Here is a 14,989-nt window from a genome sequence, read left to right as displayed (position 1 = left end):
CCTTATTAAGAGGAGATATTTTACTTGCTATATCTTTACCCAATTTGGGTGTGCCATAAGTTGGAAAGCAACACTTCAGTCTACAGTTGCTTTTGTTTACCACTGAAGCAGAATGCATGTCAGTGACAGAAGGGGTGAAGGAAGACATGTGGGTGCATGGTCTTGTTGATAGTTTGGGCTTGAATGTGCAAAGACCAATTATTTATTGTGATAGTCAGAGTGCATTAAGCTTGGTGAAGAATCCAGTCTATCATGAAAGATCAAAGCATATTGATGTCAGATTGAATTTCATTCGGGATGTTATTAAAGACAAACAGCTCTCCATAGGGAAAATAGCCACAACAAACAATCTAGCAGATATGTTGACGAAACCTTTATCTACAGAAAAGTTCAAGCATAGCTTGGACTTGGTAAATATCCGCACAGCATGAAGCCCTTCGGGCCGCGCGGATGACCAGAGGATGTTCTTGGTTTTTGATGCATGGGAAAATTCAAGTCAAGGTGGAGATTTGTTGTGATGCATTGAATTTAATTGTGGTGGTAACCCTATCCAAATTATGACTTGACCCGAATTTAGGGAGTTAATAATGTCTATATATATATATGTATCAATTAATGGTGTTTATACACACACATACATACATATGAGGCTGGTGGTAGAAACACCCCCTCCTTTTTACTTTTCTCTCTCTCTCATTTTTATTTATAGTTTTTTAAAAATATCAATCTTTTTTTCCAAACTAATACTATAGTCTAAAATATAATATTTTAAAAAATATTTACAAAAACTTTATTATTTGATCTATTAATATTTTACAAAGTAGTTTATCTAGTAAATTTTATTTTTTCAAAAATCTATTATTTATCCCCTTTATTTTTTTACAAATTAATTTATGCAGTATAAAAAATATATTTTTTAAAAAATTTTGTTAAAATTTATTATTTGGTCCTGACTTTTGTAACTATGATATAACATATAAAAATATTTTTTGAAAAATATTATTAAAATATATTGTTTATTTTTTTTTTTACTTGAGCAATCTTAAAAAAAATTATAACTATCTTTATAGTCTTTATAGCCCTCACTTTTTTTTTTTAAATTGGATGAATCAAACAGTAATGACATGTCATGTGATTAATCTACAATATTATTTATATATATATATTGATTTTTTTTTATAAGAAACATTCAAAAGTTGTTTTTAGTTTTTTGAGTCAAGCACCCCCTTCATATTCCTTCTAGTTCTTCTACTGGATGTATGGCACAGATCCTAGGAAGATGGTCAAAACAATTACTATGTATTTTCATCCATTTTGAATGTTTATTATTTTACACTTTGACATATTGGCTCCTTTGTTCACAGAGGCCAAATTGTTAAGCATGTTGATCGGGCATCCTCTGGCATGATTATGAGGAATGACTATTTGAGCATGTTCGAGTGGGATCATCGTAATAAGCCTATGAAGGACAACCCTGGTTTGTGGTTCAAGTATAAGAGTTACCTATTCTGCCTCATTTTTGGCGCCCCAGCTGCATCTTGAAGCTATTGATTGACTTGAGTGTTGGCTTCGATGTACAAGGTCACCGAATCAAAGTCCAAAGGCCAATTATGTGATTGCAATGGGTTTACTGAATGGACAACTAATCTAGGACAACACCTCTGCAAAGCACGATATATGAAGAAAAGTCACCATGCCAGTAGAGTTGCAAATGAACCAAGCAGCTTGCAAGCTACTCGAAGCTCAACTCGGAGAAAGCTCGTTGATTAAGTAAATGAGCCAAGTTCAAGCTTAACATTTGAGCTCAAATTATTAACATTTGGCCCCAATTTTAATTGACATAGATTTTCTTTGATGACATGTATTAAAAACTAACAATTGGAGGTCCACCTCAGCAGATGACATGTCAAAACTCTCGCCACATCATTATTCTAGTGACCATGTTAATTTATTCCAATTAAAAATGCGCGGGTGCCCTCCCGCTAAACAGAAATTATAGTGTGGTATCTAAGAAGAAACAAATTGAAATGTTATATCTATTTTGAAATATGAGTATAGTTCATTACCCAAACAAGATTATTACCCATTTTGTTCCCTTCCACTTCTTAAAGATGTTTTATTTTTAGCAATTTTTTCGTTCCAACTTTAATTTGATTGCCTTGTGTTGCCAATTTTTTCTTCTTTAATAAATTATGATTTAATTATTTTTCTTTTCAAAAATTTTGGTATATATTAAAGTCTTTGCAAGTTTGCGTGGGATAGATTTTCTAAAAAAGAACATGGGTATAAAAAAATTTAATAATATTTTAGTCATAAAAATATATCTCATGCACATGCAAGTTATTTATCCAAAAAATAATTAAAATACAAAGATAATTTTAGATTTTTAATGTCATGTAAAAAAGAAACAAGTGAGATTTTATAAATATTATTTCTATAATTCTTTTTTAACATATTTTAAGCATTTTGCATATTCAACTGCCGCTCGTTATCTAACTGCATAGTCTGCATCAAAGAAAAGGGCCAAACAAAATTACTAATTAGCAATTGATTTAATAACAGTCACAAAAATAAAATAAACAAAAGAGGAAATAGTAATAATAGTAATAACAACAATAATAAACACTTTTTTTTATTTTATTAACAAAGAAAAAAGAAAAAAATAATAAACAGTGCTGAAGTAGGAAACTTTCCGCTTTGCCTCCATCTCCAGTTTTGTTAATCTATCCAACTTCTCTCCTGCGCTGGTAATCCTTCGTCTCTCCCACTGTTCAAATTTCTTCTTCAAGGTGAGAGTTCTATTCATTAACTTGCTCAATAGTTCTGTCTGTTCGGATTTAACTTCTTTTCACTTTAAATCGAGCAACACTTGTTGATGTAATCGGTGCTAGTTGATGTTTACTTTGTATTGATTTTGACATCCCTCGAGGACCTAATCGTTCCTGATCACTTCACAGTAATTAGTGCGTTTTGCAAGACACTCACTCTCATCTAAAGAGCAGGAGGGTGAATGTTTAAGGAAATGCTTTGAAATCTGAGAATTCAGGTAAAGGGATTTAAACTTCTGTTTGGTCCCTTTTATCAATTTTACGGACATAATAAAATCTTGTTTACTCACCAAGCTGAACATATCTAAATAAATATATTTTTATGTGTTTTTACTTCCATGCCATTTCAGGACAATACAACTTTTAAGTAACCAAGTGATAACATTTGCTAGTTTATTCCATTCATACTTAGGATGCAATCAATAGTAAATTGAAGAGAATGGATAGCAGACTTATGTTGGATAATTAGAGTTTTACTCAAATAGCCTCCTGAAAAGTCTACAATTACTCACAAGCGAATTATCATGAGTTTGGCCTGGTCATTGTTTAAATCATCTAGGTAAAACGAAAGCTCTGAATATATTTTCTCTTGCAACTGGACAGCAAACTTGGAAGAATGTAAATTTGAGATGCTAGTAGGGAATTTATTCTCCAACAATTTGTCATTGGCAACTGCTAATGATTGATTCTTGGCGAATATGGTCAACATACACTATTTGTTTGTGATGAATTTCTGATTAACTAACTACCTTGCTGACTTGTTTTGCTGGATTGTTGGAGTATAATGGAACATGCACAATTTCTGATAGTTTTCTTCCTGTCTGAGCCAAAATAATAATAATAACAAATAAAATAAAATAATTACATTTTTTAATTAGTCCCTATGAATTAGCATTGTCCACAAGCGTAGAGCTTCACATTGGTATATATGCTTGGTTTGTTTGTGTTTTGCATGATTAACTTTTCAACTGGCATTTCAATCATTAATATAGTTGGGTTGGAGTTCATATTAATTACATTTGTAGTCTAAATTTTGAAGATATCATCATGGCTATGCTTATCAATCAGCTTAAGATTCCGAACCTCATGCTATCAGTTACTTAGATCTGCATTAGATGCAAAAATATTGATAGGTAAACTCTTCTCCCTTTCTATGTTATCTAGTCCCTTCTCAGCTGTGATCCCATGTCTGCAAGCCATTTGCTGGAAGAACTAAACTTTCTATGCTTTCACCTGTGGCAACAGATGATGATTGTTTTAAATACAAACTACTCCTTATCCTAGGGTCATGAGTCACCCTACTTATTCCATCTTGTATCATTTTCCTTTGTCTGACTCTTTTTAAATGGTGAAAATCCAGTTTGACCAATTTTGTTAAAGGATACTACGTTCTTGTCCATTATTCTGCAATGACAGTACCACTGGAAAGGCTTTCCTATCAAAGTATCAAATGTAATGGTTCAAAATAAGGGTGAAACTGATGATTCCTCAATAAGTTTGATCTGGTAAATGATAAATGAATCTTAGTTTACCTTCTGCGCTGAGAGCAATTAATTGTTAATCATGCAGCTGTTTGGAGAGCTGGAATATGAGGTTTCCAATTATATGATAAAGCCAGGCAACATTTGAAGGCAACCTTTACCAGTGCAACTTTGAATTACAGCTAGCAAAAGACTGTTATCCATTTTCTTCATTAATTTATTAGAATGGAATAATGTTTAATTATTTGTTCATATAATGCTGCTCTAACATTATAATGCTTGATTTTTCCTTATCAAATGATAATATCTTCTTAGCTATTAGACAGTCTTCTTGGCATCCAATTTATACATTAACAGCTTGTGTAGTGCCACATTAATATAGAAAAAAAAAGAGGAAAAAAGGGAAGAGTTTATGTTGACCATCTCCGACTTCAAAATTACCTAGAGCACTGATAAAGGTCATCTCATCTATTTTTTGAAGAGATTACTCTTGCTCATTTATCTTGTCTTATATAAAATAAGGTGGTGTAAGGAACATGGATATGATAATGCCTTGTAATACACCAAGTCAGGCCATAGTTAAAGGCGCCACATACCACGAGATGTTGTATTTTATATTATGTACTTCTACACAAGCATACCACATTCAAGAATTAAAAGATATGTATCACACCAGGCCAATGCTTGGTTAGGATAATGGAGCAGGGTTAGTAGTTTTCATTGGATTGAGCAATTGCTATACTGTTTTTTCCTGCTTAAGGCACAGAATGTGTAAGATTCTTCAATTCCATATGTGTGGCAGATTTAAATTTTTGAATTTGTTATGTGACAAGAAGGCAGTGTTAGTGACTAATTGCACAACCTTCTATTTTTATTTTAAATTTTTATTTTTTTATTTTTTAAATGTCAGACTTCTCACATCACCTGCTTTGCCCGAATCTTTTGGTGCTGCACCATTCCTAGTTGAAATACTTGTGAAGGAGAGAGCATGATTAACAATTTCTAAACCTTCTAAATTTGCTAACTGCTCAATGCATTATTGGTACCATTATTTAAAGAAACCAAATATCTGATAATTGTTTCAATTTAAAGAATGAAGGGGACTTGATGTTAGCTTGTTCTGTGATAATTGGCAGAGGATGTGAAATGATGAATATGTTTCTTATTGGTTTAGCCGGAAAATAATTATGATGCTATAATTGATTCTCTGTGGTCTAAGAGAATTAACTCGGAGAGTGCTTGACTAACACGTGGAATAAAGCTGCATTTTCTGAGGCTGTGAGACAAAAGAGTCCGATGGGCTTCTTCTGGCTGCTGAACTTCTACCCTGTGGAACGGAACATTCCAAGTGTCACTTGGATTTGTTATAGGAGAGAGAGAAAATGAAACCGTAGGTAAGAAGAAGCAGGAAAACAGGAAAAACACCTTCCCAGTAGATCAATCACGTGGTCAGGTAGGCTTAATCTGCAGTAGCTGTAGGTACATAATGGATTGTTGATTGGTTTTCTGTTTACTTCCCTTTGAAAAATTTACCTGAGCCACGGTATTCGTACGTGATTTCCATGGTCTGCGCCTTATTTTCTACTTTGCCAAGTTACCTAACAGAATCGTTATTGGATTCTCGCTCACCACTGGCACTACCAGGATAATGGTTATGTTGGGAGGGACCCATACGAACCATCAAATGGCAAGCGGACTTAATGGACTTCCTTACAATTGGCATGGAGGTGGCGGTGGTGGTGGTGAAGGTGATCGTGAAAGGAGGTCACGGTTCTTCCAACGGAGCCCAGTAGGAAGATCACTAGTGGCTTCATTGTTGCTGCCTTCTCTTCCTATTTGCTTGTTGTGCCAATGCCACCAGTGGTATACAAATTATGGCGCGATAATGCCTTTTCTTTTTCAATATGTATATATATATATATAATATCTCGAAGTTGACGGATGAAGTCAGTTTCTGTCTACAGCGGGCTTGAGGTTGTTGATTGCTGTTGGTGGTGCTTTGGAGTTTGGACTACCTACCATAGGAGGTAACTCCTGTGAATCTTCATTCTGTCTGCTTATTTTATCTCTTAAAAGGCCAGCTTTTTTTGCAGGAAACCCATTGCATTAGTGAATGTCAAGCTTTGGTCCTGTTTTGCTTGCATAGAAGCTGCTTCTGTTTGATAATCATGTCAGAGTTTGTGTTGTTGTTGCCAAGAGAGGCTAAAGTGTCCCCTTTGCATGCTTTTTTCAAGTTTGCAAGGTATATATACTGCAGACTTGAGCCATTATCAACCCATGGTCATTTAAAATGAACTTTGGCTGAATCATATAGCTGATTGATTTACTCTTTCATGAGTTGGATGTTCACAGGCATGCACTCGACATGGATGAGTTGGGTCTAGAGATTGTGCAGATTGCATTTCCAGCTGCGTTGGCTTTAACAGCTGACCCTCTTGCCTCTTTGATTGATACTGCATTTATCGGACAGATAGGTTTGGCCTTTTCTGTTTTCCTGGAAATGATTCATATTAGCCTCTCTCTAATGACATTATATGTGCAGTTGTCACTCACATTTTACATAAAATTTGTGTCTATCACTATGGATTGTTTATGAATAAACCAAGTAATTTTTGGCACTTCTACATCCAACCCACCTTCTCAAATCAAATGATAGGCTTTAATCAAAATACGACAGCTATTCTAATTGCAGCATTGGAGCTGCTAAATGGTATTCTATGAGATAAAAGGGGCCTTGGTGGACATGATTGTGGATTTGACCAGGCTTCTATTTTTTGCATCTAATAAGGAAACCTTTAGTTGGGCTTCTTATTTGCTAACATAATCGATCTTATAAGACTGGTAGAAATTGCAGCAATACAAACAAAGTCCTAATAGACTGGGTAAACTGTCTGCAAGAGTCAAACTAATTATGTGAACTTGTTTAATTGCATTAAGTACATCTTTCCTACCTCTTAGTTATTGTGTAAATTATTCTTATTGTTTTATTGGTCACAGGTTCTGTAGAGCTTGCTGCCGTAGGTGTATCAATTGCAATCTTTACTCAAGTATCAAAAGTTGCTATCTTCCCCCTTGTTAGTGTAACAACATCCTTTGTTGCTGAAGAAGATGCTGCTTGCAGAATGACCACTGAGGAACCAGAAAAAGGAGATTCAGGAAGTATATCTATTAGAGATGACATGAAGTTAGTTTCTCATGGTGGTATGCCTATGCTAAGTGCTAGTGCATTTTAAGATTATCTTCTCTATCTAAAATCTATATTTTTTGAAAGTTTCCAAACATGAATTTCGTTCGGATATTGTGGTCATTTCAGAAATTTACATTATCTCCATGTTTTGTCATTGTTTATCAGCTTCTGATAAGACTTGGAATGGCTTGTCCTTTTGGACTGGTGTGCGTGTAAAAATGGACAAGTTTGAACGCAAACATATCCCATCAGTTTCATTAGCACTGTTGACAAGTGGAATTCTTGGACTTCTCCAAGCTATTATATTCATTCTAGGAGCAAATCCAATCTTGAATTTCATGGGCTTAACACATGTAAGTACTTTATGTCAATATGCTACTAAGAAAGGTAAATCACATTTCCAACAAAAACTAAGGTGAAATCATGTTTGTGTGTCATATATAATGTATGCATTTTAATGCATGCAGACGCAAAGAACTTGTGCCACATCATGTATTTAGGGGACATTGTGTTGAGAATGATGATTATGCCAGTTTGTAATGCAGGGATCAATATCTTGGCTTTACTCCACTTCTAGAACTTTTTAATTAATTTACAGAAAACTTGACCTTAAGCCCCCTTTGCAAGTGCAGTGGTTAACTATTTCCATCTAAATTAAAATCATACAGGGATAATCTTCATTGAGAACATTGGATCATAAGCTGAGTTCTCAGCTCTCACTGTTCTCTTTCTTAGACACCTTACAAGACCACCTTGAACTGAGCCGCTTGAGGTGCATATAGTTGGGTGCAGATCAGATGCATCTTACTGCTTGCCTATGCAAGGCTTGTGACCAAATTTGAAGTGGTGGCATTGATTAGTTGCAAAGTGTTGACTTGAAAGCCTACTCTAATAGGCTATATATGCTCTTCTTGGATTCTAAAAAATTTTCCTGACAATATGTGCATCTGCATACTTTATTTACCATGTTCAGACCTTTGATACAAAATACTTAAATAATTTGTCTTGTCTCAGGATTCTCCTATGCTCACCCCAGCACGTCAATATTTGAGGTTGAGATCTATTGGTGCTCCTGCTGTTCTCTTATCTTTGGCAATGCAAGGAATTTTTCGAGGATTCAAGGACACGAAAACTCCATTTTATGCTACTGGTGGGCCCAGATATGACTTCTTCTTTCTACTGTACATTTAATTTAGTCGAATGTTTTATAAACTCTTGAAATTTGTCCAATCAAATGAATTAAAGGCTCTGATTTCATCTATTATTATCATCATCTTAGCAACTGTGCAGCACATTCAGTTTCCCAAACATTTTTCCTGCTCATTTGGTGTTTTTGTGTGTCTTGTTATATTCCTAAAAGAAAAATCAGATATCCTTTGCAACAATGTCTAAAGCTTGGGTTAGATATGTGTGTGTGTGTGTTTTTGAAATTTTCTCTTCGCAATCATATGTTTGTTACACTCTGTCATGGTGAGCATTTTCCCTATTAGCTCTCTGATGCCATCCAACACTGGAATTGGTGATATTTTTCTTCTTCACTGAGTCATAATTTTTTTATTTGTATTGCTAGTATTTTTTTTCCGTTCTGTTCATATACGTGCTTTCTTTTTTTTTTTAATGAACTTTGATATACTTTCATTGCTGAATCTAGATTAATAAATTGTAGTCTTTTATTTCAAATTCTTTCGTTTTTTCTGAGCATGAATGCTTTAACCATATCTTGATGCATTTTGCACTCTCTCACGAATTGACTGCTGTAATATGACATACGCGATGTGGTACTCTTATGCTGTTTGGTATTTCTCCTGTGTCAAAATTAATTAGGCACATTGATGCTTTATATCTAAATTTTTTAACTAGTATGTTCATAGCTTTATGTTACCTGATCTAAAGTCAATGGAAAATATTTGAGGCCTTTTTTTGGGTTAATTGTGGAATATAACAAATGCTTAACTTGCGTATATGTCTTATTTTTCAACAATATATCTGTCTGCAGAAAATACTTGCTAAATCTTCTGTCTTATGGTAAAGCAGTGGCTGGAGATGCAACCAACATAATTTTAGATCCAATTTTGATGTTTGTATTCCATCTAGGCATTAGTGGCGCAGCACTTGCCCATGCTATTTCCCAGTAAGTATTCCCTTCATTTTCCTTCTTGATTTTCTCCATTCCTGATAATTCCTATCCTTAAATTTTCATCACATGTAACTATTATCAGGTTGTGGTTTGTTGTAGGTATTTGACTGCATCAATAATGCTATGGAGATTAATTGGAAAAGTTGATCTATTGCCTCCAAGTATCAAAACTTTGCAGTTCCACCGATTTCTTAAAATGGGTAGACAATTCCATACTTTATCATCATTATTCTTGCTGTGTGTTACTCAGTACAATTCTCTATGTTTATTGTTTAATCACATCACAATATTAAATGAGGTATAAAAAACTGTTGCATGCATGCTTTTTAAAAATTTAACAATATTAGGAAACCCTTTTTTGTCAAAGAATTAAAAAAAAACTTAGAGAGTCCTATTTGTGGCCCTTCAAGCGACCTGTTGATCTGTCTCATATCAACCATTTGAGATTCACCTGATCAGAGAATGTTTCTTTGTCATAAAGGTCGGCTCTAAAATGAGCTTTAAATTTTTTATGTATGTCTACTTGCTGAGCCCCTTGAAAAAGAAATCTAATATAGATGAAGAATCTTTGAATACAGTAAAATACTTGAGGAAACAAGATAGTAATGGGGATCAAATTTGGTGGCTGTTTTGTGACATCAAATAAGAGTATTTGCTATATAATTCTATCATTTGCTCTAAAAAAATTTGCCAAATATACTTGCCATGTATTTTTCATCGTGAAATTATCATTCAAATACAAACCAGGCCACTTTCTAGTTTCTACTAAGAACATGTCTTCTGCAAAAATTCACACACATTCAATAGGAATAAACTTCAAAAATTCCTATGGAGTATGGAGTAAAAAAATGGTGGGAATAGAGGAAGATGTAAACACACATTGAATGTGACGTTGCATTCATCCCATGATTGTAGAGACCAAATCAGTAAAATATGATGCTTTCAGCCATTCGAAGGCTTAGAGTGTTAAATGCTTGTTGCTTCATGCTCTAGAATTTTCTCAAAACCCCAAAACCCTCATTGTTTTTATTATTGCTTTGCCATTTCATTCGAATTAAGTGACTGTTGTTTCAGGCTTGTTTTTACTTGTGAGAGGAATTGCTCTGACGTGCTGTATGACACTGGCAACATCAATGGCTGCCCAACAGGGATCAATTCCTATGGCTGCATTTCAGATCTGCTTGCAGATTTGGTTAGCCACATCACTTCTTGCTGATGGATTGGCTATTGCTGGCCAGGTAAGAAAGCCCTCCATAAATTCCATCCTTCTACTCCTTGAAATACTTCTAAAAAAGGGTTACCCACAGAGGAAATTTTTCTGAAAATTAGCCTGAATGCATTTGTGCGATAACAAGTTGTAGATTATAATTAGGTGAGTATATCTCCTGGTTATGTTCTAGTATATGCTTCAACTTATGTAGTACTAATAATTCTGTGTCCATGATAATTGTTAGATTTTATATTTTGCTACTAGTGGGCCCTTATATGGGCTTTATATGGGCTTAGGGGTTTTACACCAAAAAGTCTCAAGACTTAGTGGCTTAACCTCTATACCTATATATAAACCCATAACACTCTATTACACAACCGATGCTAGTACTATATTTCCAACACTCTCCCTTAAGCTCAACTCGGTCGAACTCTGCATGCACTTGTACACCGGAGGTCCTGTTTACATGGACTTGTACACTACTTGTGTCTCAGAGGTCCCTACACACATGGAGGTCATACACACATGGACTTGTATCACATCGGTGGCTCCACTATATTGCTCTGATACCATGTTAGATTTTATATTTTGCTACTAGTGGGCCCTTATATGGGCTTTATATGGGCTTAGGGGTTTTACATCAAAAAGTCTCAAGACTTAGTGGCTTAACCTCTATACCTATATATAAACCCATAACACTTCTATTACACAACCGATGTGGTACTATATTTCCAACAATAATGATCTGACATTCTGACTTCTGAGATTAGTTGATCATGATGCTCATAGTATTCGAAAATGTGAAATTGTAGATTTTACCTTAAAGAGTTAGCAGTATATTGGCCAGGACAACTAATTTACTTGGGATTCATGACTGGTGCCTTCAACTTCATGCAAAATTTGTTGCCAATTCTATTCAGAGAATCATATTAAGATCAAGAATCCAGACTACATACACTGGCCTACATTGCTAAAATCTCCTCCTTGCAACTTTTTTGATTGAGAAGCCAGTGTTTTCTCATTCTGACTAGTAAGAGAATAGCCAATTAGTCTATCATGCTAACTTCTTGAAAGATGTGGTATCTTTCTTTTGTACGCAGAGGACTTGGATGTCAACCTCGTTCTCGTTCTATAAAGTAAAGTCTCCAAATCCTGAGCTCACCTGAATCTAGTGTTTGGTTACCATGATAACACCATAGAATCAATTTCAAAAATCAAATCTTACTTTTGCCTGAAGAGTTGGGATTATCCAAATCTAGGCTAAGTTGAACTCTTGCATTTCCACATTCCTTGGGTAACCCAATACCTCCAACCAAACACCATAGTGTATATCATGCAAGACTTGAATAATAATAGATAAGGTGTGCTGGATTTGCTGATACATGTTTAACTAAACCCAATGTTTTCGGGGGTCTAGGCAATTCTTGCCAGTGCTTTTGCCAGGGGAGATTATTACAAGGCATCAGCTGCTGCATCTCGTGTTTTACAGGTATTGTCCTCTTTCTTGCAGTCAACATCCTAATAATTTACTATGGAGGATATTTTTTTTTTATCAACTTCTGATGAATAAATTTGAATATATCATGCAGTTGGGCGTCATTTTGGGGTTGTTCCTTGCTGTAATCCTTGGAGTTTGCTTGCAGTTCATCTCAAGATTGTTTACTGAAGATGGTTTAGTGCTTCAGTTCATTCAGACTGGGATTCCGGTATTGGTTACTGTAAATTTGAATAAGTAAAATTAAGGAAAAGTTTGCAATGTTTGTTTATATGGGTGGTTACTGTTGGGCAAGTACTCACCCATCTAAAGAAACTTATGATTTTTATTTCTAATGCATGATAGTGACCATAATCAACAGTTTTTATGCTGGCCAATTACATTGATGATAAACTTGACTTTAATTTTGTATTAAATCAGTTTGTGGCTGGTACTCAACCTATAAATGCCTTGGCCTTTGTTTTTGATGGCATCAACTATGGAGCTTCAGATTTTGCATATTCTGCATATTCGATGGTAAATGAAATATAATCCTATGTCTACAAACTGAAGTTTTCAGACACTACTTTGTTTTTTGGTCTCTTTTTATTACATTGCCCTCTATCACCTTTTGAATGAAAATTATATTTTAATGATGATTTTCTGCAGTTTCTGGTGGCCATGGTTAGTGCCCTATGTTTGGTTATACTTGCTACAAGTCATGGTTTTGTTGGAATTTGGATTGCTCTAACAATCTACATGAGTCTACGAATGGTTGCTGGCTTCTGGAGGTCAGTTATGGTTGTTTTTACTGCATTTATCTTTCAAGATAATCTATTTGTGGTACCAAATGTTGACTTTAGCATTGGATTTAAAAGAATTTGCTCTCATGCCACAATTAGTTTTAGCTAAACAAACACAAACTACCAATTGTTTGCCTAAAACTATCATTTTGTCTGCGGATGCCCTTGTGCTAAATGGCCTTATAATTTGTGCAAATTGCCTTCTAGTTGCTGCAAACTGTTTCAGATACATAAAAATATACTTTCTATTTTTTGTTTCAAATATCATTTGGTATGAGGAAGATTCCCTGTCAGTTGGAAAAATGGTGAATAGAAAGACGAAGAGGTCATGCATTCTATATTTCTACCTTTGTGTTTTTTATACTAAACTTCTCTGGGAAAGAATGGGCTTTAGTTGCACAAGAATCAGCCTTCATTTTGTTGCAGATGTGATATGGCGATAATATTTCAGCATTCAAACTGCTTAGTTTCAAAGGTTTATTGTAGTAGGTCCTGACTCCTGACCCCTTGCCTTTGCCCAAGCAACAAAGTACTATCCAGTGAGTTGAAAACAGAAAATGGACACCACCTTCTAGATTTGCTTGTAAAGTTCTTCATCCATTATGGATGCCACAGTGGGTGTGCATTTCATGACACTGACTGCTCTTCCACAAGGACCACAACTGTGATATTGTAAATTTTTTTTTTCTTTTCATTACTTTGTTCTTTTTTCCCCCATTATTTCAGCAAAATACTGTAGGGTTCCAGCAACTATATTTATCATGGGCGATTCATCCTCATCTATAAAGGACTCCAAAAATGTTAAAACCCTATTATATTTCTCATGTGCACAGGATAGGAAGCACATGGGGGCCATGGAGCTCCCTCAGGGTCTGATTGTATACCTGTTCTGTTAGAAGATGAGATCCAATTTGCTTCAGTATTTCATCAGTGTGGTTGCAGTTCACATATCACTATACAAAAAGTCTCTTCAGCATTTTTGGGATTGTACTTGTAACAACCCTAAACTACTTTCTGGAGGTCCAAATGCTTGCTTGTGCTATTTGTCTCTGGAAGGCAACTGAAGCCAATGAGCCACAATTGTGATTTGTAAGACTAGACATATGTATATGAAAGTGAAATTTTTATGCTTATTATCAGCCTACTGAGAGCAGAGGGGAGACTGTATTCCCATTTTGAGTCAGTTGCATAAGCGGTGTTAATTTCTTGCATGTGCCATTTTTGCCTAGATCTGATTAAAGCATTTACCTTAGGTGACTGAACTGAAATTAGGGAGGTCTTTTGTCATGATTTTTGTGGCAAAGAAGTCAAAGAAATGGAAAGGATAAAATGGTAGTATGTTCAGCACCATCTTCTATAAATTCATTCATGGTGCATAAATATAGTCCTTAATCCTTTATGCAATTGTATAGCATGCCCCTTTCTTCATGTTGGAGTTCAACATTAAATAATACAAACTATAAACTGGAGCGTTTTTTGTGGTGTCTTTGTTCTTGCTGGAAGATGACAAGTTTACTTGCCAGTGACAAACAAGTTTTTGCTAAGAAATATCAAATTCAATGATTACAGAAAACTCACTACTTGCAGATTTTTGTATTTTGCCAGAATTGTTGTGCGTCCATCAGGATGCCCTTCTAACATTTTTTTTTTGTTTTTGGTTTATTATTTCTGACCATTTGACTTAATTTTTTTTAGTATAAGCATCTAGAAATGATAGGTTGGATGATGCAGATAAATGTGTGGCTCGTGGATCACCATGTACTTACTGAGTGACCTACCAATGCCACTGTGGATCCCGTGGATCACTACTATGTACTTATTGAATGGTCGTCGACATTATGTAACTAGAGGATCACGATGCGCTCCACG

The 14,989-nt window shown here is 35.0% G+C and overlaps 1 protein-coding gene across 8 annotated transcripts; it reads left to right on the top strand.

Annotated features, from left to right (window-relative positions):
- Positions 1-2,675: 2,675 nt before the first annotated feature.
- On the top strand, positions 2,676-14,303 carry LOC120266975 (protein DETOXIFICATION 42-like). Of its 8 annotated transcripts, none has more exons than XM_039274638.1 (18): positions 2,676-2,789; positions 4,189-4,280; positions 4,398-5,762; positions 5,954-6,172; positions 6,274-6,336; positions 6,403-6,551; positions 6,662-6,783; positions 7,307-7,510; positions 7,662-7,849; positions 8,511-8,646; positions 9,531-9,627; positions 9,733-9,833; positions 10,708-10,871; positions 12,261-12,332; positions 12,433-12,549; positions 12,759-12,854; positions 12,987-13,108; positions 13,954-14,303. In XM_039274638.1, exons 6-18 carry the CDS (start codon positions 6,478-6,480, stop codon positions 13,994-13,996), a joined length of 1,536 nt encoding a protein of 511 aa, XP_039130572.1. In that variant the 5' UTR covers positions 2,676-2,789; positions 4,189-4,280; positions 4,398-5,762; positions 5,954-6,172; positions 6,274-6,336; positions 6,403-6,477; the 3' UTR covers positions 13,997-14,303. The 8 variants fall into 8 exon arrangements, with proteins under 8 accessions (XP_039130572.1, XP_039130576.1, XP_039130574.1 ...); XM_039274642.1 differs by having other exon boundaries at positions 6,261-6,336; XM_039274640.1 differs by having other exon boundaries at positions 5,915-6,172.
- Positions 14,304-14,989: the final 686 nt, after the last annotated feature.

The sequence above is a fragment of the Dioscorea cayenensis genome, chromosome 8 (assembly GCF_009730915.1).
Source record: "Dioscorea cayenensis subsp. rotundata cultivar TDr96_F1 chromosome 8, TDr96_F1_v2_PseudoChromosome.rev07_lg8_w22 25.fasta, whole genome shotgun sequence".
Classification (NCBI taxonomy): domain Eukaryota; kingdom Viridiplantae; phylum Streptophyta; class Magnoliopsida; order Dioscoreales; family Dioscoreaceae; genus Dioscorea; species Dioscorea cayenensis.
The sequence above is the reverse complement of the archived record's forward strand: the minus strand, read 5'-3'. Positions and strand labels throughout refer to the sequence as shown.

Excerpts from the sequence above, each read along its gene's own strand:
- LOC120266975 (XM_039274645.1), top strand. The coding sequence starts at position 6,478 with ATGTCAGAGTTTGTGTTGTTGTTGCCAAGAGAGGCTAAAGTGTCCCCT. Across the intron at positions 6,784-7,306 it reads TGCATTTATCGGACAGATAG|GTTCTGTAGAGCTTGCTGCC; the intron begins GTTTGGCCTTTT and ends TATTGGTCACAG. Across the intron at positions 12,855-12,986 it reads CATATTCTGCATATTCGATG|TTTCTGGTGGCCATGGTTAG; the intron begins GTAAATGAAATA and ends GATTTTCTGCAG.